At 40.6% G+C, this 24674-nt stretch overlaps 2 protein-coding genes across 6 annotated transcripts in view; both read left to right on the top strand.

Annotated features, from left to right (window-relative positions):
- The first annotated feature begins 4600 nt into the window (after positions 1–4600).
- Positions 4601–12273, top strand: fn3krp (fructosamine 3 kinase related protein). 5 transcript variants are annotated; one of them, XM_015356754.2, is made up of 6 exons: positions 4601–4797; positions 5912–6063; positions 6192–6283; positions 6522–6604; positions 6939–7061; positions 9775–12273. In XM_015356754.2, exons 1-6 carry the CDS (start codon positions 4675–4677, stop codon positions 10111–10113), a joined length of 912 nt encoding a protein of 303 aa, XP_015212240.1. In that variant the 5' UTR covers positions 4601–4674; the 3' UTR covers positions 10114–12273. The 5 variants fall into 5 exon arrangements, with proteins under 5 accessions (XP_015212240.1, XP_006635297.1, XP_015212242.1 ...); XM_006635234.3 differs by having other exon boundaries at positions 4601–4815; XM_015356756.2 differs by having other exon boundaries at positions 4667–4756.
- A 286-nt stretch (positions 12274–12559) lies between these two features.
- The window catches only part of tbcd (tubulin folding cofactor D), a 57105-nt gene continuing 44990 nt past the window's right edge, over positions 12560–24674 (top strand). Inside the window, exons 1-12 of the mRNA XM_006635517.3 lie at positions 12560–13088; positions 13960–14010; positions 14490–14587; positions 14996–15097; positions 15690–15836; positions 15941–15996; positions 16835–16967; positions 20845–20890; positions 21034–21166; positions 22608–22741; positions 23535–23595; positions 23952–24026. Coding sequence (XP_006635580.2) covers positions 12911–13088; positions 13960–14010; positions 14490–14587; positions 14996–15097; positions 15690–15836; positions 15941–15996; positions 16835–16967; positions 20845–20890; positions 21034–21166; positions 22608–22741; positions 23535–23595; positions 23952–24026 — 1214 coding nt within the window. The 5' untranslated portion in view covers positions 12560–12910. The remainder of the gene's footprint in view (positions 13089–13959; positions 14011–14489; positions 14588–14995; positions 15098–15689; positions 15837–15940; positions 15997–16834; positions 16968–20844; positions 20891–21033; positions 21167–22607; positions 22742–23534; positions 23596–23951; positions 24027–24674) is intronic.

The following is a 24674-nucleotide window of genomic DNA, read 5'->3' as shown; positions in this document are numbered from 1 at the left end:
TATGAACACATGGTTATCTTGTGGTGACTGCGAGTTTATTAATTATGCCAATGTTTGTGTTCTTGTTGCAATATTGATGAATGAATATAGAATTTTTGAAAGAATGAATAATCAGATTGTTTGCCCAAGATCTCTTTTTGTGTTTATCTCAACCAGGTTCAGGAGCTGCCTGGCAAGGCCTGAGCATCCCTGTGTTGAGCTGTGAAAAGCACAGTGAACAATTATGTGTCTGTGCTCACCCAGCATTTTGCCCTTGGTTCTTATTAGTACATCTCAGCTGTAAATCAGGGCATTGTTTGTCATCCTACATGCCTAATACTATTCACTACTGTACAACCCCAGTAAAACACATAGATCACTGATGGGTCTTCACAGTACTCACTGTTCTGCTTGGGTTTAGTTTGTATCAGTCGTCACACACAGGGACAGATGTTTAAAGATTTCGGCATGCATTGTTGCCTTTCTGTGCTTGTTTAAGTCTTTATTATCTATACTGTATGTGAATCTTGTTCTATGTGTGTATCCCTCCAAATGTAGGAGTTGGGTCAGCGTGGGCAGTATTAAAGGAGATGTAATTAGTTGATGTTTATTAATGAGAAATTGCTGAGATGTCTTGAATTCCAAATTCATTTTCTCCTATCATAGGCCTTTCTGTCCATTTATCTAACCATGTCAAATGGATGGCTCATTTCAGTTTCTCTCTGCTTTTCTGCCTTTGTAGTATGAAATATGGTTTGTTGTCAGGAGAGTACAAATAGTACTCTAGTAAGTAGTACAGTATAAAACACAAAAAGACAATTAATTTAACACCCCTATTTCTCCTTCTTTGTCCCAGGTGTGACAGACTGGCACAGAGATGTGCAGGATCTGACAATATCAGGCTAACCCTGAGTATTATTGAGAGAGTCATGTTTACCATCTGAATAAGGACACATAAATTAAAGTAGTTCAAGTAGGTAGCTGCATCAGCATGTATAGGCTATAAAGGAACAAGTAAAGGTTTATTCCATGCTAAAAAGAGAAGAAATGTACATTATCATTATGTAGTTTTAGTCTCTGTGGTGGGGGAGTCCAGGCCCATCCTGCAGGTTTGACAAAAGGCTTTTAAACAGAAATGAAAGTTATTTTTGTTTTACCCAAAACTAAAAATGGACTTTTGTGATATAAACTCTTTTAAGATAAAATATTGCCTATTCTAAATAATGTATTGGTCCAATGAAAATGAATATATATATAGCTCTGCAGACTGGACTAGGACTCTACTGTGGACACCTTCTAAATTATGATGAGTGCAGGCAATGCTATCGAGACAGTTCAGGAACATCCATGTGCACTTTAGTTTAAAATCAATGGTAATAATCCAAGGTAAGAATTAATCTGTGCATTGAAAATGTAAATATATAATACCGTATCCACTCATCGTCTAACTGCTTTATTCCAGCAAGCAATAGTCACCAGGCTGCATACACACTGGATAGGAAGCCAGTACACTGCAGGGACACTCAGACACAAACACACCCTAAGCGCCAGTTTCCCCAGAAGTCAGTTAACCTACTGTACTTGCATGTCTTTGGACTGTGGGAGGAAACCCATGTGAACATGGGAAAAACATACAAACTCCACTCAGACAGCACCCCAGCATTTGAACCCGGGGTCACAGTACTGTGAGACCGCAATGCTAACCTCTATGCCACCATGCTACCTAAGACACTATATACAGTATACTGTAATAATAGTAATTAATATATTGTTGTATGTTGAATGGGTAAATCTGTATAGATTATGTCATAGGAATTTAACTGCATTTCGTAAATATATATTATTAACAAGGGTTGAACAATGAGAAAACACATATAGCTGACTCAGGCTGCCTATTACAGTGTATGTCTACTGGGCTAGGCAGTCTGCAAAGCTCAGGTTAAGGTGGGGGGTTGTTTAGTTTATTCTCTCCAATGACTCAGTAATCAGAACTCTAAACCTAGAAGGACAGAGCATTGGGATGTCCTGATATGACCAGTGGCATTGGTATAAGATGCAGAAAATGGTTATTTACTTTAGCTTCATATACTGAACTTCTTCCCCTGGAGAGCGAAGAAGAAGTATATCAGGACCCCTGTGGAAGATGCAAAGACAAGGAAATAAATAAAATTTGAGGTAAGCGTTTGGTCTCACTTATTTGTATGGGCGTCAGGAGCTGCCCATGGGGGGGGGGGGGGGGGGTACTGTCACACCCTCTGCAGCCAGAGGGCGCTCCTACTCTGTCCTGTCCCTAGTTTCCTGTGCTTTACCGTCCTTCCGGTGTCTCTCTCTCTCTGGGGCTATATATTTCTGGGTCACTTACTCTGTTTCGCTCAGCATTGATGTTCGGATGTCCTGAGATCCGCCTGGCACTAGGTCGCCGCTCCGTCCGTGGCCTGAGGGCACAGGTTTCCTTACAGCACTCCAGAACTCTTTGCACTGCTGAGCCTGGGCTAACTCCCCATTTCGCATACAGTAGGGTGTTTTTCGCTCTCCTGCCTCTCCACGGTTCGTCCCTTTCGACATCTGTGACAAGCTGCAAGATTTCATGGAAAAAGAACATGTGTTTATAATTAATTTGTTATTAATAATTGATAGATATCACATTCACAAAAATGGTCTTATGCTTTTTCAATGTTTAGTAGAAATGCAACATTACTCCATCAAGAACATGAAAAATAACTGGACAAAAAGTACAATTGATATATACAGTGCCTTGCGAAAGTATTCGGCCCCCTTGAACTTTTCAACCTTTTGCCACATTTCAGGCTTCAAACATAAAGATATAATTTTTTTATTTTATGTGAAGAATCACCAACAAGTGGGACACAATTGTGAAGTGGAACGAAATCTATTGGATTTTTGAAACTTTTTTAACTAATAAAAAAATGAAAATTGGGGCGTGCAAAATTATTCGGCCCCCTTGCGTTAATACTTTGTAGAGCCACCTTTTGCTGCGATTATAGCTGCAAGTCGCTTGGGGTATGTCTCTATCAGTTTTGCACATCGAGAGACTGAAATTCTTGCCCATTCTTCCTTGCAAAACAGCTCGAGCTCAGTGAGGTTGGATGGAGAGCGTTTGTGAACAGCAGTTTTCAGCTCTTTCCACAGATTCTCGATTGGATTCAGGTCTGGACTTTGACTTGGCCATTCAAACACCTGGATACGTTTATTTGTGAACCATTCCTTTGTAGATTTTGCTGTATGTTTGGGATCATTGTCTTGTTGGAAGATAAATCTCCGTCCCAGTTTCAGGTCTTTTGCAGACTCCAACAGGTTTTCATCCAGAATGGTCCTGTATTTGGCTGCATCCATCTTCCCCTCAATTTTAACCATCTTCCCTGTCCCTGCTGAAGAAAAGCAGGCCCAAACCATGATGCTGCCACCACCATGTTTGACAGTGGGGATGGTGTGTTGAGGGTGATGAGCTGTGTTGCTTTTACGCCAAACATATCGTTTTGCATTGTGGCCAAAAAGTTCGATTTTGGTTTCATCTGACCAGAGCACCTTCTTCCACATGTTTGGGGTGTCTCCCAGGTGGCTTGTGGCAAACTTTAGACGAGACTTTTTATGGATATCTTTGAGAAATGGCTTTCTTCTTGCCACTCTTCCATAAAGGCCAGATTTGTGCAATGTAAGACTGATTGTTGTCCTATGGACAGACTCTCCCACCTCAGCTGTAGTTCTCTGCAGTTCATCCAGAGTGATCATGGGCCTCTTGGCTGCATCTCTGATCAGTCTTCTCCTTGTCTGAGCTGAAAGTTTAGAGGGATGGCCAGGTCTTGGTAGATTTGCAGTGGTCTGATACTCCTTCCATTTCAAGATGATCGCTTGCACAGTGCTCCTTGGGATGTTTGAAGCTTGGGAAATCTTTTTGTATCCAAATCCGGCTTTAAACTTCTCCACAACAGTATTACGGACCTGCCTGGTGTGTTCCTTGGTCTTCATGATGCTCTCTGCACTTTCAACAGAACCTTGAGACTATCACAGAGCAGGTGCATTTATACAGAGACTTGATTACACACAGGTGGATTCTATTTATCACCATCAGTCATTTAGGACAACATTGGATCATTCAGAGATCCTCGCTGAACTTCTGGAGTGAGTTTGCTGCACTGAAAGTAAAGGGGCCGAATAATTTTGCACGCCCCAATTTTCATTTTTTTATTAGTTAAAAAAGTTTCAAAAATCCAATAGATTTCGTTCCACTTCACAATTGTGTCCCACTTGTTGGTGATTCTTCACATAAAATAAAAAATTTATATCTTTATGTTTGAAGCCTGAAATGTGGCAAAAGGTTGAAAAGTTCAAGGGGGCCGAATACTTTCGCAAGGCACTGTATGTAGAATTTTTAATTTGATTAAATTTGTATTCAGATTTGTAAATGTTATCACTGGAAACATCTTGTTCCGAGTCTTTCTTGGCTATTTTTTCGTTTCGTTTCTGTTTTGTTTGTATTATCTGATGTTCAGTGTAGCTTGAAAAGAAAAGGGCAAAAAAATCGCGCTCAAGAAAACAAAGTGCGCTTTTTGATGGAATATACGGTAGGACAGAGGAACCGGAAGGAAATGTTCCTGCTTTCCCTTTCGAGACGCGAGTGCAGCAGCAGCCCTGCGGCTGTTGTGAGGCGCGGTGCGCAGATTCGGCAGAGAGACCATGGAGGCGATCCTGAAGAAAGAGCTGGGCACCTCGACTCTGCGGGCCACTGGAGGCGCAGGGGGCGGGTGTATCAGTGAGGGTCAGAGCTACGACACCGACACCGGCAGGGTGTTTGTCAAAGTAAACCGCAAGAGCCAGGTCCTTCGCCAAGTCTTCTCTCAATTCTGTGGCTCGTCGCTTCTCGCATATATGTTCGAAAATAGGTTGTTGCTTTAAAGTAGATATGAATAGTTGAGGAAGACGCTTTTTCAGGTAGTCTGAAGAGCTCCGTTATTGCTATATTAATTCATATATTTTAAATTAAATTATGCAAGCTCAGAAGGGCGAATCCCGTTGAAAAGTGGGAAAGATTTTCTATGAGGGGTCCAAGTCCAGTCTGATTTGCCAGTGGCGTATGTTTCGGCTGATGAACTAATTCTGGGTACAGTGTGGTTAGCATTGCGGCCTCGCAGCACTGGTTCCTGGGCTACTACCAGTGTGGAGTCCACCGTCCTGTCTGATGCCCACCCAGAGCGTATGCAGCTTGGCGCCTGTTGCTTGCTGGAATAGGCGCAGGCTCCCCCGTGACCCTGTATTGGAAGACGCAGTTAGAAAATGGGTGGATACAGTATTACATAAATTTTCAATGCACAGATTAATTCTTTACTTTGGATTGTTGCGTTCTGTTGTAAACTAAAGTGCATGTGAATGTCGCTGAACTGTCTCGGTAGCATTGCCTGCACTCATCATAATTTAGAGTGTGTCCAAAGTAGAGACCTGGTCCAGTCTGCAGAGCTGCTAGGACTGTATTGTGTGGCTTTACCATTTGGTAAAAGGTGCAACCATTGGACCTTTTTGGGTTACCCGTCTCTGCTAATGATCCTGAAACATTTTCTTGTTAGAGCTGCGTGGTTTTCAAAATTGCCAGCCTATATATGTGATTGATCGTATTCTGACATTGAGAAAATACTAACACCTCGCTTGTAATCAGTATTGACTAACCTGTCAACCATAGTGTTTAAGAAACTAAAAGAGATATTTTGGAAATTGTTTTTGGTACTGTATTTCTATTTTTAAAATTTTAACTTTAAAACTGTGACTCATATTTGGATAAAAAGCTCTCAACATTTTAGGATCCAATGAAATTATTTCCTGTTTCCATACTGTGAAATACATTTAATTAATGTATCTAATTAGGAAGGTAAGACATGCAATGGATATTAAGTTTCTCTAAAATCATTCTTTGCATCCAAAGGCTAAACTCATGTTTGAAGGAGAAAAGGCGGGTCTGGAAGCCATCCTGCAGACCAGCACTGTCCGAGTCCCCAGACCTCTGAAAGTCATTGAGCTCTCCTCGGGAGGGGCGGTGTTTGTGATGGAGCATTTAGACATGAGGAGTCTGAACAGGTATTCCCAGGGTTCCCACATGAATAATTTCCCACCCTTCTACTGAAAATCTTGAATTCACCGTGTTAGGAACATTTATTTTTTTAAGCATTGACACAGTGAGGTGTCACACTGGGCCTATTTTGCAGGTTCTCTGCACAGCTGGGAGAGCAGATGGCAGATCTTCACCTTCACAACCAGGGGTTGAGGGAGAAGATGATCAAGGAGGAACAAACAATAGGTAACGAACAGCAGATATTACATCCTTTAGTTAGAAGACATCAGAGTATAACCGCATTTCTGACAGCCTTTTTTAAAGTGCAAAGTAGTTTCCCATCTCAGTACTTCTAAGCGCCCTCACCTTTCACAGCTACCATTATCCAAATCATATGATTAAAATTAGGAGCACAGTGTAATGCCACACATGTTGGATGTCAGTGTATGTACTTCAAACCTACTGTTTTTATCTGCTTGCCCAGGGAAGGGGCCTGGCCACTCTGAAGTCCAGTATGTTGAGAAGTTTGGGTTTCATACAGTGACATGCTGTGGATACATCCCGCAAGTAAGTTGGAGTGCAGAGATGTTAGTTCTTTCGCGGTCTATTTCTGTTCCTCCTCCATTTTACATTCCCTTATATTTTCAGGATGGATACTGGAGGATTGGAAGCACCAAGTTCAAAGTTTAGTCTTGCAAAGATTATTGTTTTTCATTTAGGAGAAAAGTAATATTTTTAATACATGGAAGATGACTTTGTGACTTGCATCAGGAGAAGTCCTTTTTCAGTCCTAAGCAGGGAGAAGGAAGGGAGGAGAGTGTCCGGAATGTGAGGGAGTTTCCCGGTGGGTCCTGCTGCTGTTGTGCCCTCTTACTTCTCAGGACCTATTCTGTTTCTCTAGGAGAATGACTGGCAGAGTGACTGGGTCACCTTTTTCACTCAGCAGAGGCTCCAGCATCAGCTGAACCTGATTGAAAAAGATTATAATGATAAGGAAGCCAGGGACCTGTGGCCTCAGCTTCAGGTAATTAGTAACAACTGTACCAAATACCAGTCTCTCCATGAGACTTGAGCTATATAACCCCCTAACAGTAATGTCACATTGTGATGAAATTCAGATGTATACTCATTTTGTCAAATGTACTTTTTATTCAAAACTGTAATTGTCTATATGAAGGAAGTTGAATGTCAGCAAAAAGAACATGTAAAAATTACATTTTAATGATTGCGTAAGTATTCAGCATCCCTTTCACAGAAATTACTGCTGAGAACAGTTCTCTGACTAGTTTCCACAGTGCGATGGTGTTTTTTCTGCCTGTTCTTCACAGAATTACACCAGTTCTGACAAGCTTGCACTGCAGTAGCCCCATATATTTTCCATCAATTTCAAATCAGTCTTTGCTAGGGCTGTCACCTAGTTAAGCCAGTGTGGCTTTGACCTTTTGCTTTGGGTTGTTGTTCTACTAAATTGTGGATTTTCAACACAGTTTTAGATTCCTGGCTGACTCAAGCAGTCTTTTTCACTTATGCTGTGAACCTTTCGTTTCTTACTTAGTCTTGACAAGCTTCTGTGTCCCATCTAAGAGAATCACACCCATAACATGATGCTGCCACTAACACGTTTGGCCTAGGAAGGTGTTGATTGGGTGATGTGCTGAATTTAGGCAAAAGATGGAGCTCTTTAAATTTTGATCAAAGTTTGTTTTTTTGTCTCATCACATTTCTTTTGCATGTGAAATTTCATTTCAGTAATGATTTCTTTTTTGCTATCGTCCCATACAGCTGCTATGTATAGGCACTGGCATATTGTCAATAGATCAATAAGCCCATCTCGGCAAGTTTTTCAAAGTCACTGTTGGCTTTGTTGTCACATTCCTAACCATTTCCTGCTTGTGCAGCTGTTTAGTTTGGATGGGTAGTCTGATCTGATTTAGTGCCGGTTTTTCATGATGGATTTCTCCATAGTTGGGGATTATAATCAGATTTTAAACTTTGACATTTTCTTGTAACCTTCTCCTGATACAATTTTCTCTAGTATTTTATTTCTGACTTGTTTTGACAGCTTCTCAGTCCTCATAGTTGGTGTGTCATTACACTGTGCGTTGTGGCTTCAGACTGAGGGAACCTACAAGGAAAGACACATGTACTCTGAAGACTGAGAACATTACACTTATCTTGCAACCTTTCAATTCCCTTTTCTAATTTCACACCTTTTTTCTTATCTTAGCATCCTTAACTGATTTAGGGTTGCCATAGAAAAAAGTTGATTATGTTGTGTAGCTTCTAAATGTAAGTTATGTTTGAAAATGTCATGATGTGGGATGTTAGAGGGATGACTACATTTGCAAAGTACTGTATTTCAGTAGTACATTGTAGGTCTGAGCCTACAGTGGCAAAAGGACACTAAAAGCCAGAAATTCAAGGACTTTCCTATCCTGTAATTGTTTGAAATGTGTTATTTTCACCTTTTTTTGTGTATGAAGCATTTAGACTTGATATGACAAAGTGAATGACAAAGATGCTGTAGGAAAGTATTTCTTAGAGGAAGGCCTGCTGACACAACACTACAGCATCTACACACCATTATTCGCAGTTTTCATTTGGTAAATCAGTACACTTTATCTTTAGGTGGGTATCTGCGTTAGCATGCGTAGTCTGCAAAGGAACAAGTAATAGGTTTATTCCATGCTGAAAAGAGAAGAGAGAAAACACAACGTTTCGGCTGTGAAGCCTTCTTCAGGTGTTACTTTATCTTTATCACTACATATGAAACTTAATTTTCTGGTAGAAAGCAAAAAACCCACAGGTCCTTAAACAATTTATACATTACATAGCTAAGCCCTGGTGGTAGTGTCCCATTAGAGATTTGAACCTTCAGCCTTCTGCAAAGTCTGAACCCTAAGAATAAACATGTCAGCAAGCCATCAGTGCAGTTCATGGCCTCCATTCCTCAATCCACCTCTCAGACTCAACTGAAGCTCTTGCAGTTTCCTAGGTGACAGCTGTTTACATGCCCAGGATGCCAGTATAGGGACTTTAATGACACCTTTGACAAGTAGTTATTGGTATTTGTTCCTGCAGGGCAGGAAAAAGATTGCCCCAAGGTATTTTACTGTGCATGGTCAGCTCCTGTTGCTTTAGCCCCAATTGTTCAAGAAATAGCAGGGTTGTTACTGACACAGACAAGAAATGCATCGTAATCCAACTGACATTGTTTGGAAGCCTCTACTTAATTATAGTATTTTATTTCTGTATTCCGCTAAGTGAACTATTGCCTTTTAAGTGGTGCAGCAGTGCCCCAGTACGTTGGCTGCATATGAACGTCAGTTGACCAAAGGTGGTCCTAGCAACTGCATGAGTCTGAGGTTTAGAGTACTGGTAAGAGTATTTGTTCATGTCCGAAGAACATTTTTGAAATCTACTAATACATCTAGGAATTCAGCCTGGACCAATGAATGATATCTGATGTTAAGACTAGTTAATTTAAGTCATCAAGTAAACATTCTATAAATATTCAGCCCAGGTGCTAATAGATGAAAAGACTGCCAAATAAAAAATGCTTAAATGTACACCAGGAGGGTAAATCCCAAGGGATGCGAGCTGTTTCTGTTGACACAGAACACCTATAAAAGACACGTACGTGTCCGAGCAGTGCTTAAAAACCAAGCTATGAATGCAGACCTGTACTTGCAGCACTGATGTTTTTTTCAAGCATGGCCTCCTTTCATCTTTTCCAGCGGAAGATCCCACAGCTCTTCAGCGAAGTAGAGGTCATCCCAGCGCTGCTGCACGGGGATCTGTGGGGAGGCAATGTGGCGGAGAGTGGGGAAGGCCCACTGGTGTTTGACCCTGCTTCGTTCTATGGGCACTCAGAGTTTGAGCTGGCAATAGCCGGGATGTTTGGTGGATTCAGTAGCTCCTTCTACACTGCCTACCATAATAAAATCCCCAAAGCAGCAGGCTTTGACAAGCGGTTGAAACTATACCAGCTGTTCCACTACCTGAACCACTGGAACCACTTTGGAACTGGATACAGGGGCTCCTCACTGAGAGTCATGAAGGACCTGCTGAAGTAGTCTGATGCCAGCCTGCTTCATTCTGGGCATTGAGCTCACTAAACCCAGGCACTGAGCCCCTCACACCATAATCAGTGACAGCAACATTGCAATCACACTTAAAACAATTTGAAAATTCACAAAGCACCGTGCATTTCAGTGATTTGATTACTTACATTCTTAAAGCTTACTACCTAACTGCAATTCACATGACAAAGAATATTTATACTCCTAACGTTTTAGCCTGAAATAATGTCTGGAAATCATTATTGGTGTTCAGACCATAAAGTCTGGAGGAAAGTTTTGGACAAAATGCAGTACAACTGCACTCACTCCTGTGGATTTTGAGCAGAGAAACATGGTGAACAAAAAGTAGAAGCGAATGTGTGTGAGTACCGATGATTGCGTACTGCTGCACCCTGCAGGGGCTTGTGGGCAGCCTGTGGCTGGACTGGCCCACTGCAGGGCCTTGGGTTCTCTGTGCAGTCCAGATGTTGGGCACTCATGTAGCCCCATTGTCACAGGTGGGCGATTGTCACAGATTGGGGTGCTGCAAAATAATGAGTGCTCATGTTACCCTTATTTTTTGTTAAAATGCTCCTGGAGAGCATGAGGACAGACAATCATATTAAAGCCCATGAAGAGAATAATTCCATTTACAAAATTGTCTTGTGAAATGAACTGTTGTGACTGACTTTTTTATAGAAGATTCAGCAAAACTGCAGTTAATAAGTAGGAATTTATAGTATTAAGGAAGATGCAAAATTCAAAATGTCAGAAAATCAATGTTCATTTTCATAAATACTAAAAGATGACGGCAAAAAAATCTGAATCTGATTTAACAATCTGTATCTATTTAATCTGTTTTAGACACAAAGACAATTTAAAATTATTACCATAAACCATTCATCATGTAATTGTAGTCTCGATATCTTATCGTGTACTTCGAAGTTATCCATAATAGGAGAGCTCAGGGACAGTGGTATTGACATCTACAAGGAGAATAAAGAATTCTCAGTCTGGCTTCAGACCTCTGCTCTTCCCGTGAGCTCTCCACAGGCTGTGGGACCTTCACAGTGTGTAATGTAAAGAAACATTGCAATACAAGGTATTGCTTCCCTTGAGAATTGTCCTTTTGAAACTTTCTACTTATATATTTAGTATTTGAAGAAATGCTACTGCGTTTTACACCTTTCTTTTCCAATCCTTAATGTTGACCACTCTTTTTTAGCTTTGTTTTTAGTCTTAGTCCGTTATGGAGTTTCCAACAAACGTTCAGGAGGGATGACAACAGCCAGGTTCGATTGGCCTCAGCTGTATTTATAGCTGACTCATTTCTTCATGTAAAAAGTAGAAATACTATACATAAGCCCCTGCTTCCCTCCTTCTCCCTAGCTCCACCTCTGCAGCTGCCCCTTCGGTGGAGGGTAATAGCCTCCTCATCCTACAACCAGGTGGGTCAAGAAAAATTCACTAAAACTGAAACACTCAAACATTTTCAGTTCACTTAATTCTTGGTTGTTGTTATTCCTAGTGAAATGGGTGTTGGCCCTGGTTATATTGCATTGGGCATTGATTTTAAACCATACCAACAAATAATGATTTCAGTTGCTTTCATTTTTTCCCTTAGAAGTGAAATGCAGACCTTTGCTTGGTCAGATCAATGTCTACAATCTCAATAGTCAAGATGTAATTTAAAAATGAAGTATGTTATTAACAACCACCATCTTCAATAAGGTACTACTACACCCATTTGGGGCATAGTACTCACATTGCGGTTTGCTGGAAAAGGCATTTTTGATGTGAAAATTGTTGCCAGTAAATGCTGCCTTGTTGCATGAGTAACTAATCTTCTGTGGTGGTCTTGCATCTGTAAAGTGGATCTGGTCAAAAGCTTTGTTTTACACCAGTAGTCCGGTCTCTCACTGGAGAGCTGTGTGATTCCTTGAGTTTGCTTCAGAACAAGCAGCTGATTTGATTACTCTTAAGCTCTTCTCCTGAGAAATGTATGCAATGCGATACTGAATTCAGATTATTGTTGGGTTTTTTTTTTTCAATTTTGTGAAAATATTTTTGCATTAATGATTTTTTATTTGCTATGTATATTGAAATCTAAGAATATACTCTAACTGTATAGAATATAACTGACAAATATGCTAATAAAGATGCTATTTAAATCCATTTTTTAGTCTTGTATATTTACTTCTTGTTCTGTGTAAGTCATATAGTTAAGAAGAAGCACGTGCCTATTGGCGTTTTATTCTCCATGTTCAGTAATAATTTATTTACAGTTTTAATTTGTTTTGAAATACTGTATTATCCGACTTTGTAGTGAACTTTAAATACACCAATTATTATTTCATCGACTTCTATTTTCAACCAATTAGTAAAAACGCGCTTTCAGAAATAGGTGTCTGAGACCAGCCTGTTTGTCCCATTTCGCTGTCTGTACATGCTGACTAGTGTAGAGGTTAAAGTTGAAACTCACAATACAAGTCAAGCTACCGGTAATTCTGTTTTCGTTGGACGTTCAGTTCACATGGAAAATTGACATCTAAATAGAAGACTGCAATTGATTGTACTCGCTTAAAAATGATTGCCTTTTCAGTTCTGAACATACCTTAGGCATGCACGGTGAGATCAGTGTCAGTTTCTCTGAATTGAACTGAAAACGGCACTGCTCGTCTGCATAATTAAAAGCGATCCTCTGGAACAGTTTTTTCGTGCCGATTTCAACTCCTGCGAGAAATAAAACTCAGACGCGGGTCATAGTTGAACACCGAGATTTGTATCGTTGTCGCCTCTTGCATCTTGCGGAATGGCTTTGCACGACGTGGAAAGCGCAGCCAGCGATGGAGAGGAGCCGGAGGTGGTGGCGCAGGGGGGTGTGCTGGCGGCGTTCAGCGAGGCCGCCGAGACCCGCGGTCTGCTGGGCAGCCTGCCGCAGGTGCAGGGGGACCTGTCCGCCAGAGAGATGACCACTCAGCGCTTCCTGGGTAAGAGCACTGCTCGGCCGGTCCCCGATGCTGCAGCACAGCTGCACTTAACTGTGCTCTTCCATGGCCGGTGATCCTGCAAACAGATGGGTTTGTTGAAATAAAGCGAGTTTTATGACACTGAATGCTTTCTTATCGGTTAACTATACTGGTGTATTCTGTATTCTGAAAAACAACCACATATTGAACCAATTTTTGTGTTTCTTAGTGCAAATTATTATAATTTATGTGTTTACAAGCCAAAGCTTCATATGAAAACTGCAAGAGTGGCTATCAATGATTACAGGATCCAGGATAGAAGGGGCCTATGAAACAGAAGGAGAAAAGCTAAAGACCTCTGTGACAGACGGCAAACAGGGATACAGGGAGCAGGGACACAGACACCGGGACACAGGGAGCAGGAATACAGACACTAACAGATAACAATTATGCTCTTAATTAAATAATTTATCGAGCTCAGGTGTAACAAAAACGAGAAGACACTCAGCCCTCCAGGAACTGAGTCTGCTACCCCTGCTAACATATCCAAGGAATTCAACTAACCAGGATTAAGGCTATTAAATCTTTTGAAATAGTAATGATGTTAAAGTGTTGTTTAGATGTGCAAGAGGTGTGCAGCCTGTGCTTGCTTTAGTGGATGTATCTTTGCACTCGAGGTACAGCTCAAGGATCAGTGGGTCTCATTTAAATAGCAGCACCTCACGGTCTAGGAAAAAGTAGACAAGTAATTCAGGTAATTAAGATCTGTGATGAGAACAAGGACACTTTGTTTGCCTTTGAGGAGCAGGTCTGCAGGACTAAGTAAAGTAATTATTAAATGCTTTCAATAGTTTAAGAATCTACATTTAACCTCACATGTTTACTTTTCTAGTTATAATGGATAAGTACCAGGAACAACCTCATCTCTTGGATCCACATCTAGGTAAGAGTGTTTTTTGTCTTTGACTGTCATTTATAGAAATCAATTATAACATTTTAAGGCTGCTTTATTTAAATACCTGAAATATATTGTTTCTTGTGGTTGTTCACAGTGCTTTACCTGTAATTCCTTAGTTCTTTCATCTTATCCTTTGTTCTTTCGTAGTAGTAGACTAGGTATTTTTTAAAAGTGGAAAATATAGCCTGCATTTTAAAAAGCTATTTAATGTGACACAATTTACACAGGATGCCGTCCAGATCTTATTTGTTAGGATTATTATTCTTTTCAGCTTAATATCTTTCTGTGTAGGTGGTGTCTATATTCATTTTATAAGTTACTTTAACCTTTCTTAAATTATTGTTTGTATTTGTTAATTTTAAACTAGCTGGAGTAAGACTTTTTTGTTATAAAGATTCTTAAATATTTTTTCGACATTGTGCCATGATAACACAGTGCTTATGCTTGTTTGTTTTTTATCTCAGAGTGGATGTTAGATCTGTTGTTGGAAATGATACAGAGTGAGAAATCTCCTCCAGCCTTGGTGCATCTGGGTTTTAAATTTGTCTACATCATCTCAAAGGTGAGACGTGTCTGCTGCTATCAGCACAGTCTCAGGCAGCTAACAGGGGGAACTGCTGATTTCATGAGTTTGCAGAAATGTAGTTATTTAGTAGTGAAGCCTTGCAAGGATTAGTTTGCTCTTTGTTACAACTAATATTGTCAATAGCTTATCCTTCCTATCCTAATGTCAAAGATGCTGCTTTCATACCAATATTTAAGCATTAGCAGTAAAAACATTCTTGATCATTTACTTAACTAATTATCCTTCTCCTGCACTTTTCAATATTTTTGTAGATTCATCAGAAACCATGGGGTGTACTGTGGATTTTAAAGTATCTTTTATTTTTGTGTTGAAAGTCTTTGCAAATCATAAATGAGATCTGTTTCTGGATAACAGTGCCTGATGCTCCAAAACTTTCTTTGCCAGGTGCGCGGTCACAAGATTTTCATGCAGCTCTTTCCTCATGAGGTGTCTGATGTGCAGCCAGTGCTGGACCTCCTCTGCCGCCAGGACCTAAAGGACCATGAAGTGAGCCCTCGTCTTTGGCCTCCTCTGCATTCATTTTAAACCACAGCCAAAGAGCACTTTTAAAAAAAAGTCTGTGTTCATAGTGTAATCCACCATTGACAACATGCAAGGAAATACCACTGCCCCCCTCTGGAACAAGGAGCAGTGACAAGATTGTGAGAAAAAAAATAGAGAAATTATATAACAGAAGAGGCTGTATCACTGGCCATTGTCCTGGTTCACTGGAAGTTCTGTGGAGCAAATCAGATGCAGTGCAGTTCTGTTTTGTAAATTGTTTTGATTGATTGGTATTATGCAGTGTAGGCGCAAGAAAATAAACAGAAGTAGCCCTCTTTTTGCAGTGCAGATATTACTAAATGAGTTCAAATGAGTTGAGTGAAGAGTGACATGCACAGTATAGTTCACAATGATTTCTAGTTTAATGCTGTTTCATACCCTAGTAGTGTATTGTCAGAAGAATTATTAAAGGAGGTAATAATGTGACATTGTCATAATTGCAGTGAGAAAACAAAGCTCTGGCTGTCCAGAGCACAGACTGTTTCCATGCTCAGTGACATCTGTGATGAGTGTCCTTTGTCCTGGTGTTTTGCAGACCTGGGAGACACGCTACATGCTGCTGCTGTGGCTCTCCATGACGTGTCTCATCCCCTTTGACCTCTCTCGTCTGGACGGCCACCTGGCCAGGGAGCCCGGTCTCGGCCGAGTTCCTGTCATGGACCGCATCCTCGCTGTGGCCAAGGTAGACTGACAGTTTTATTCCTCTGCTTTACTTTGGGATCTTGTGCTGTTCATTTCATAGAGCTCACAGCTGAGTGCTTGCTTGAGGTTTTTTTTTTGTTTCAGTTATACCTGACAGTCAGTGACAAGGGAAGAGATGCTGCAGCTGTTCTTGTGTCAAAGTAAGTCCTTCTGGCTCGTTTCTATATACATATTTTTAAAAGGCACCATTTAAAAAAAAAAAGAACCATTTTCATCTAGTACACCAGTAAGTACTCTCTCCACATAGCCTGATAAAGTCAATCATTTACAGTTTATTCTTGGTTAGTATGAACATTTCTAGTTGACACAAAGACTAACAAACTCCGACTTCAATTTTAAACCATTGTTCCATTAGTTTGTACTTCAGATTCTACCTTAATTATTACCCTTGTATAATGTATCATATCTGACCTGACCAGCAGAGGGCAGGATGGCATTTGGAATGGAGCTCAGAGTGTCACTGATATTCACCCCTGGTCCTCATGTCTAGTTTTCATTTCATCTAGTGCTCTTAATTATTTTATTTAGCTCAATTGTTTACTTAATTGGTTACATTTTATTACTGTTTCCCTGTCTTTGCTCATTGTGTATTTATAAGTTACAGGTTTATAAGTTTTTTAGTTAAGATCATTATTAAGCATGGGATGATTTTGAGCTCTTTGAAAGGCTTGTAATAGAATATGATTGGTCTTTTAAATGGATACTTTGACAAGGATTACATAAAATGTCTCTGACAGGACAGTATTTACAGGTTTTTGCATCGGCTACAACAATCTCTACCCATATGGTTTTGGTGCAAAAAATGCAATAATTGTATTTCTCTTTATTGGTGCTATGTTTTGAATCTCTGAACGTTTACAGTGACTTTCAGAACATGATTGATGAGCCAGGGGGTGTGAATGTTTATGCACATGGAGCTCTGGTGTGTGCAGGTTTCTGCTGGGCCTGCAGTGTCACATCAAGATGCTCTTCCTGCAGGTTCGTGGTTCGCCCTGATGTCAAGCAGAAGCATCTGGCCACCTTCCTTGACTGGAGCCTGTCCTGCATGGCCCAAACCAGTGAGCTGACGATGGAGGGCACAGTGGTGCTGGACGGCATGCTGCAGGCTCTGGTACAGTCACCTCCACATCCGCTCAGCTGCTCACTGAACACTTCTTAAAGCAAGGCTTACCAACAGCTCTGTTTCTATCAACTTTAATGTGCTTAATATTTTTCTGTAGTGTAACTGTTAATATTAGGTTTCAGAGCAGGTTTACACAAAGGTCAGTTTTTCCAAATCACTTATCCAGGAAGAGTCCCGTGAATTAAGCGGTCCAGTAAAACTCTATTGATTTCATACTAGATCTTGTTTAGAAATTGATTTCCTGAAATGTAAGTATGGGGATTGGCATAGAATAATTCATCTGGTCTATCTGATCCACTACAGTAAACAAATGTGACTTTTGGATAATGTTTGAGAAGCTTTGCCATATCTAATCACAAATAAGAGAAGGCCATTCAACCACTGGTGAATATTGTGATTCTTAATAATCAGTATCAGATTATGAGGAATATGATAAATCAGGTAACTAACTTAGTAAAGCAGACAGTTAGCCCTGGTATCATTAGCATTTTTGGGTTTATAAATATAAAAGTCTTTCCAAACTTATTGTGATTGTGAAAGGGTGTAAGATACATCAGTTGTGTAGTGTAATTTAACTTAATAATAAAAGCTTACACTTATATAGCGCTTTTCTGGACACTCCACTCAAAGCGCTTTACAGGTAATGGGGTCTCCCCTCCACCACCACCAATGTGCAGCCCCACCTGGATGATGCGACGGCAGCCATGGTGCGCCAGAATGCTCACCACACATCAGCTATCAGTGGGGAGGAGAACAGAGTAATGAAGCCAATTCATAGATGGGGATTATTAGGAGGTCATGATTGGTAAAGGCCAATGGGAAATTTGGCCAGGACACCAGGGTTACACCCCTACTCTTTTCGAGAAACGCCCTGGGATTATGATCATAGAGAGTCAGGACCTCGGTTTTACATCTCATCCCAAGGACGGATCTTGGAGGTCCTTTGTGGTTTCTCACTTTCTGTTTCGGTGCACAAGGCCCAGCCCACTCAGCAGACGTTGCTCAGTTGTGTTGGCTGTTCATGCTCTTTCCTGCCCTGCAGTAAGAACAGGGCTTCTTCCCCAGCATTTTCGGATTCCAGCCGCAGTTAAGGATGAGGTTTCATTCTGAATGTTTCAGACTCTGTTAAATGGCTGGTTCACTCCTGTGTAGGACAACCCTTTCACTGTAGGTGAAAGGTGCATCTCCAAATGCCTGTGAATTCCAAGAATACCTGGTGTGCAAACAAGAACCATGTTTTATTTTTTCAGTCTTCAAGCCACATTATTAATGATAATCTGTGGTGATTTAGGAACCGCAGCCATTGTATTCTGAAACAGTCATCTTGACATGGTTGCATCCAGCCATAGACAGTAGACTTTTGTGTAGGTCCTAGGCTGGCACTGAGTGGCGTTTTATCAGATATAAATGAATGTAGAGTTTTGGTTCCACCGTCAAACAGTGATAGAGATTCTAGGTTTAGTCCTTAGTTAAGATGTGCATTTTGTTATTGCAGTTCATTCTTGTTAATTATTGTACAGCTTGCGATTTACAAAATTTTAGACATACTGTTAGATAATATTATTTTTTGGGGGACCTACTCTAATTCTTTAATTCATTTACGAGATGTAACCTCTGATGTGATTGCCAGAAGTTATATTCTTTGCTGAGAAGTCAATAGTATGTCTGGATCTGAAGACATGTCATCACAAGCCAAGATGTAAATCAAGTAACAGTTTTAGCCTGTAGCGAAGTTTTGGGTGCACCTGAAAGAGCTTTGTGTACAAGATGTAGTTTATTAATGGCGTTCCCAGACAGCGAGTCTCAGCGTGCAAGCTGTAAGTACTTAGCTTGGCTGGGGTTTGTGCACCTGTTAGATCATCATGAGTGACAACAGGTGAACCGTCAGCAGGTAGAGTCTCAGTAAACTGTTGGAAGCACTAAAACATGGTAGCTTGTCAGAAAACCTATTTCGTACCATGCTGGGGGAACATGCTAGTGTTTTTCAGACCAGTTTTACATTTATGTATAAAAACAAAGTACCATGTAAGGGCATAGGACTGGGTGGTAAACTGGTATGCCTTTCAGAAAGAGAGGCAGCTTGACAGATTTATGTTACTATTTTAGCTTTCTACTATTTTTAATTTGTTGCATTTACTTTTTTTTTTTATTTGCTTCCTTTTGTAAGAGCACTGAAAGCCCTTATCAACTTGTTAGACTTGAACGGTGAGTGTTTTGAGCAGTGATTTTGTGTCTCCATGCCTTGCATCTACAGATTTTTATTGAAGCTTGTAATTAAGCAGGATGACTGTCCTGTGGTGGCGCCGCAGGGCATGGCGCTCCCCTGGATAGCGTGACAGTGATGCTATCACCAAGGCTGCCTATAGCCTTCAGACCTCACAGGCTTCCTCATAGTACCGGTTTCAGAGCAGTCTGTCAGGTCTGATCAACAAAAGGTTGTATTGTGTAATTTACTTGTTTTTTAAAGGGGAAACTAGAAAAGTTAGAGATCCTAAGCACTTTATTTTGTGGGGCAGGATCCTCTGTTAGAATTTGCTCAAGGAAACTTAAAGTTGGTATGTTTTGTGTTTTATAAGAGCCTCAGGCATCAACCCTGGCTGTGTATAATAACATTGCCTCAGCAGCTTCATGTTTGTCATTGTCACAAGTCAGTACACTGTTAAAGACGGAACTGTGTCCTGTCTGAGCTGAGGTCTGGCATTAAATGGTTTCAGACAATCCATCCCATTGAAGTATTGAAGTGAATGTAAATCTGCTGCTAATTTCAGATCAACCCTCCTGGAGGCTCAGTAATTTTGGGTGATATGCAGTGATCTTTATAGAAGGAATGTAGAGATGTTATTCTACACCTGCCTTATTGAGAGAGAATCGTTTATCACAACCTGGTTACTTGTCAAACTTCTAGAGAGCTGTTTTTGAAGTAAAAATTAATTGTATGAGTATTGAATTTTCTCAGATTTTCACAGCAATAGGTATGTTGTCTTAAAGGTTGACAGTGAGATCTCCAGTTGAAATTCAGTGTCATTTATACCAACAGGACTGTTGTGTTTGTCCTGCAGACTTGCAGCACGAGAGTGGTCTGACAGCCCGAGGATCAATCCTACCTGCACCTCCTCAGCCATAGGCCCCAGACTCCACTAATCCAGTGTGCACGATCTGTGTTAAGAACTCATCTTCATTTTGACCTTTTGATTTACACCGAAATACAAAATTGTCCTATTGGTTTTTTAATTGAATACTTATCCTATTCTGAGGAGAAATGTGGAAATTATACTCACGGGACAGCTTGACTTGATATCATCTCAACTAATCACTCTTATCTTCCTGTTAAATAAATAAAACAAAAAATTATGTCTATTAATCTTGGTTAATCATTATTTGTGATGTCTAACAGCAGCAAGATGTGACTTCACCAGTCTAGAAGAGACAGAGGCAGCTGTTGTGAAGAGTTACAGTTCAGCATAGTGGTGGCATGCCCAGACTGGAGAGCGGTTCTCTCAATTCAAGTCAGACTGGATTGTGAAGAGAGGTTTCATGCTGTCTGATTCACCTTAAATTTGGTTTTGAGCATGTCGTGAACTGTGGGTCTCGGAAACTGGAATTAATAATTTGATTGTCACCTTTCACTCCCATCCTTCCAATAGTAACTGTGGAAATGGTTATACCAGTTTTCAAACCCTGAAGATACATTAACCTGAAATCTTACCAGGAAAACTACTGCTTTTTTTACTTAAATGTCCTTTATAATGGTGCGTAACAGTTTTTAAATGAAATGAAAATTAACATTATAGTACAACTTTTTAGATTTTCTAGTCTTCAAAAGAGAGTGCATCTTGCAGCCCTTGAACCATTTTGTGTTTTACAGGCCCAGCTCTTCAAGCATGGAAAGAGAGATGATTTCTTGCAGTATGGTAGGTATTTTCTTTATTGCCATACCTTTGGATCTACTTACCCCTTGGTCGGAGTGAGTTCAGCTGTGTGGCTTGAAATGATTTGAGATGAGATGCTGCTCTGCAGTGACGCAGGTGTCGCTCATCTTCTGTCTTTTCCACAGCCCCCACAGTGCTGCAGTGCATTGACAGCTGCAGGCTGGCGGAGAGCAAGCAGACCACGCTGCGCAAACTGGGGGTCAAGCTCATCCAGCGGCTGGGGCTGACGCTCCTGAAGCCCCGAGTGGCCAAGTGGAGGTGCGTCAGGTCTCACTTAGAGATCGACCCCCAGAGTTCATAGGCAAATATCGGGCTTTTGACAACATGCAAGGAGCAACCCCTAAATATGATTTCCCAGCTGATTGTGTTAAAAGGGAATTAAACAATTTAGCAAGCTACAATTTTCCATTATTATATTGTTGCTTTTATTTCTGCTAAGCTTTTAAGAATAGTGTAGTTGTAGTTTAGGTGTCTTCAGTTTTATTAACAATCTAGTTTCTGTCGTACGTTTTTGGAAGATATTAAAAGTTATGCTGGATGCTCTTTAGCTAGCTACTACACAAGTCCTTCTCATCAAAAGAAGATATCAGGCATATGCACGTGCCATTAGTTAACCTTTTCACCGTACTGGTTGTGGTTCAGACCAATGATCTGATAGTACGGCTAAAATAAGTGTGTGTCTCTCTCAATATTTTGATGACATAATACCAATTCAGATTTAAATTGCTTTACAGTTTGTGCTACTACTAAATATCTAGCAGTTAAAACCCACACTGTGCAGATAAAAGGACTGAGAGTCGGTGTCTGTACCAGAAAGAGAATAACATACCACACGGCTCCCCAGCTGCTGTTATGATTTCCCTGATGGAAGTTTTTTCAGGAACAGGCCAGTGTTGCTGGAGGAAAGGATTAGAGCAGATCATCAGTGACCTTATCTGTGTACGTTTCTCACAGGGGAGGGTCGTATATAGTAATAATAAAGCAACATGTGTGCAGCTCTGTGAATGTTTGATGATGGTGGAAATACTGGTTTGTATTGCACTAAGGTGTTTCTGTACAGTAAGCAGACATACAGTACTTTACTTGGCAGTTGTAGCTCTGGAAATAACTTTAAAAGAGTGTAAGATCTACTCTTTGGGCACAGGTGAAGAATCAAAACTCCCTGTGTTATTTCACAGAGAACTGTGTGGTAACCTACAGAGGTATTCAACCAAACAAAAAGCAGCTTGTTATCAGTTTTAACATAGCATGACAGAGTTCTTATTAATAATTCTATTAATTCCCTGCATTGATATAGAGCTTTTCATCCTGATGGATCTCAGAGTTATTTACATTGAGGAGGTGGCCCACTTTACCCACTGCTGAAATGCTGCCCCATGTGGGGGCCGTGTGCCTGCATGACATGCAGTCCATCCTCCTGCATTAGGAATTTGTCTTTTCACATACCCCAGCTTGTTCTCCATGAGACACACAGGCACACAGACGGGGAGAGAGGAGCTTGGGATCAGAGCGCGGGGTCAGCCATTTATACGGTGGCCCTGGAGCAGTTGGGGTTAAGGGCCTTGCTCAGGGGCCCAACGGAGTAGGATTTCTTGCCGTGCTTGCCGTGGGATACAAACTGGCAACCTTCCAGCCACAGGTGCAGATCCTTATCCACAGTGCCACTGCTCCGCTCCAGTAATGGTCTTTTTCCACATAGGTACCAGCGTGGAAGCCGGTCCTTGGCAGCCAACCTGTCCCAGTCCACACAGCCCTCCAGTCCAGCAGAGCCCAGCACTGCTCCCATGGAGGAGGAGGACTACGATGTTCCTGAGGAGATTGAGAACATCATAGGTCAGCACAGCCTCCCTGCGCATCACTCACTTAGAAGCAGGAGACCTTCGTTGTGCTTCTTTACATACACTTTCAGTGAAGGATGCACTGCAGAGCTGTTAGCAAACACTCTTTATGGAACAGAACTGCAGTTATTAATCAGGTTCAGGTGGGGAGCTGCGTCAGTGTTCATTGACTGAAGCAGAACAAGTGCAGTGTTTCAGCAACTGAGCTTTCTTCAGGATACCTGAGAAACACGTCATCACTTCTGATTTTGAGTATGGAAACCTTTATTTGTTCCTTTGCTCTTTATTAATAGTCCTTTTAGTAAAGGCTTTGACTGCTCTTAGTCAAGTTGGTAGCGATATTTCCTCCATTGCTTATTAACATCAGCAGGTATTATCATGAAGGAATGCTTGTTCCTTTAGTCTGGTCTACTTTTGGGTTTTTTTTTATTTCAAATAACCTACACTCACTACTGCAAACTGACAAACAGACTGTGCTTTGTGCTGCAGAAGAAGATATCTTTTAATATGGGTGATGACAGACTCTTCCACTTTGTTATTCCTCAAATTAATTCAAGGTATTAATTGCCTAATATTTGTACCTTTGACAAAGTTACAGTGGTAGAAATTACATTTGTTTTTCTCAACACTTGCAATATTCCTCATCTGTATGAGAGCTCCAGTGTTTATGTATAGTATTGAGAGTGTACTTCACGTTGGAAGTTTTTATGCTGAAACTGACCTGTAAATGTAATAGCATTTGTTCATTTCTTGCCGTTTAGCATATCCTTCATTCTTTCTTATTGTAGAACAACTGCTGGTTGGATTGAAAGACAAAGATACTATAGTTCGCTGGTCTGCTGCCAAGGGGTGAGTGTCTCTAGCCTTTCCACAGAGAGCACACATACAAAAATGGTTATGGTTTCATTTGAGGTCTTACATTTACAAACGTTAGTGTAAACTATTTATTTACTTTCCCATCATCTATTTTTCTATTTTATAAGATGAAAATCAAAATAATTTCCTGTGAAACAAGTGATTTCTAGTGTACAGTATTGAGAGCAGTAACTACCTTGACAAAAAATGTGAAAGGGACTAGGGAACTTTTCAGTTTTAACTGATAGTGGAGTTACTTTGTCTTGATTACTGGAATGGAAGCTTGATCAAGCAGTTTCTGTCACATAAACAGATGCAAAACAGCTGTATTCCCCCCTGTCTTTCTGCAGCATTGGGAGGGTGACGGGAAGACTTCCAAAAGAACTTGCGGATGAAGTGGTCGGTTCAGTTCTTGATTGCTTCAGGTATGTTTTGTTTTAGATGAAGCCTGGCTAGACTAGAGGTTTGCATTTGTTCTACAAAATGTTTACAATAACAGATAAGTCAGGAGTAAGCATGCTAGCTATGTGAACTGCCCCAAACCCTGAAAAGCACCTGTGCAATAGAAGGCTAATGCACCAAAACACAATCCAGAATAATATTGCTCTAGAGCAGTATTTCTCAACAAACAGCTAAATCATTAATTAAATCATACTTTTCAATAAATGTAGAAAATGTTTCAGCAACCCTCTTAACATGCTTCTTTTCACTTTGTAAAATATTAATATTAATACTGTTGTTTTTCTTATTCTTATTATTACATTGTTATTTATTAAAAGGACTATTTAACAACTCAAAACAAGCATTTAAAGCTCACTCAATGGCTCATTTGCACTGGCATAGACCTACCTTTTTAATGGGACACCTGTGCCTGGTGAGTCTTGCACAGATCATCAATCCTGGGGACAATCTTTGACAGACATACTCTCATCTCATCTTTCACATCAAGCTTTGATCTCTGCTTTTTTATTGCTCCCAGTACCGAACATCCACACTCTCATAAGTATGTGGTTGCAAACGGTAAAATAATTTTCAAGGCTTTTTGTGTGAGCTCAGGGTACGTGAATGAAACA

The sequence above is a fragment of the Lepisosteus oculatus genome, chromosome 9 (genome assembly GCF_040954835.1).
Source record: "Lepisosteus oculatus isolate fLepOcu1 chromosome 9, fLepOcu1.hap2, whole genome shotgun sequence".
NCBI classification, from domain to species: Eukaryota; Metazoa; Chordata; class Actinopteri; order Semionotiformes; family Lepisosteidae; genus Lepisosteus; species Lepisosteus oculatus.
This window is presented reverse-complemented; position numbering and strand designations above follow the sequence as displayed.

Excerpts from the sequence above, each read along its gene's own strand:
- fn3krp (XM_006635234.3), top strand. The coding sequence starts at position 4,675 with ATGGAGGCGATCCTGAAGAAAGAGCTGGGCACCTCGACTCTGCGGGCC. Across the intron at positions 4,816-5,911 it reads AAGTAAACCGCAAGAGCCAG|GCTAAACTCATGTTTGAAGG; the intron begins GTCCTTCGCCAA and ends TTGCATCCAAAG. Across the intron at positions 7,062-9,774 it reads ACCTGTGGCCTCAGCTTCAG|CGGAAGATCCCACAGCTCTT; the intron begins GTAATTAGTAAC and ends CATCTTTTCCAG.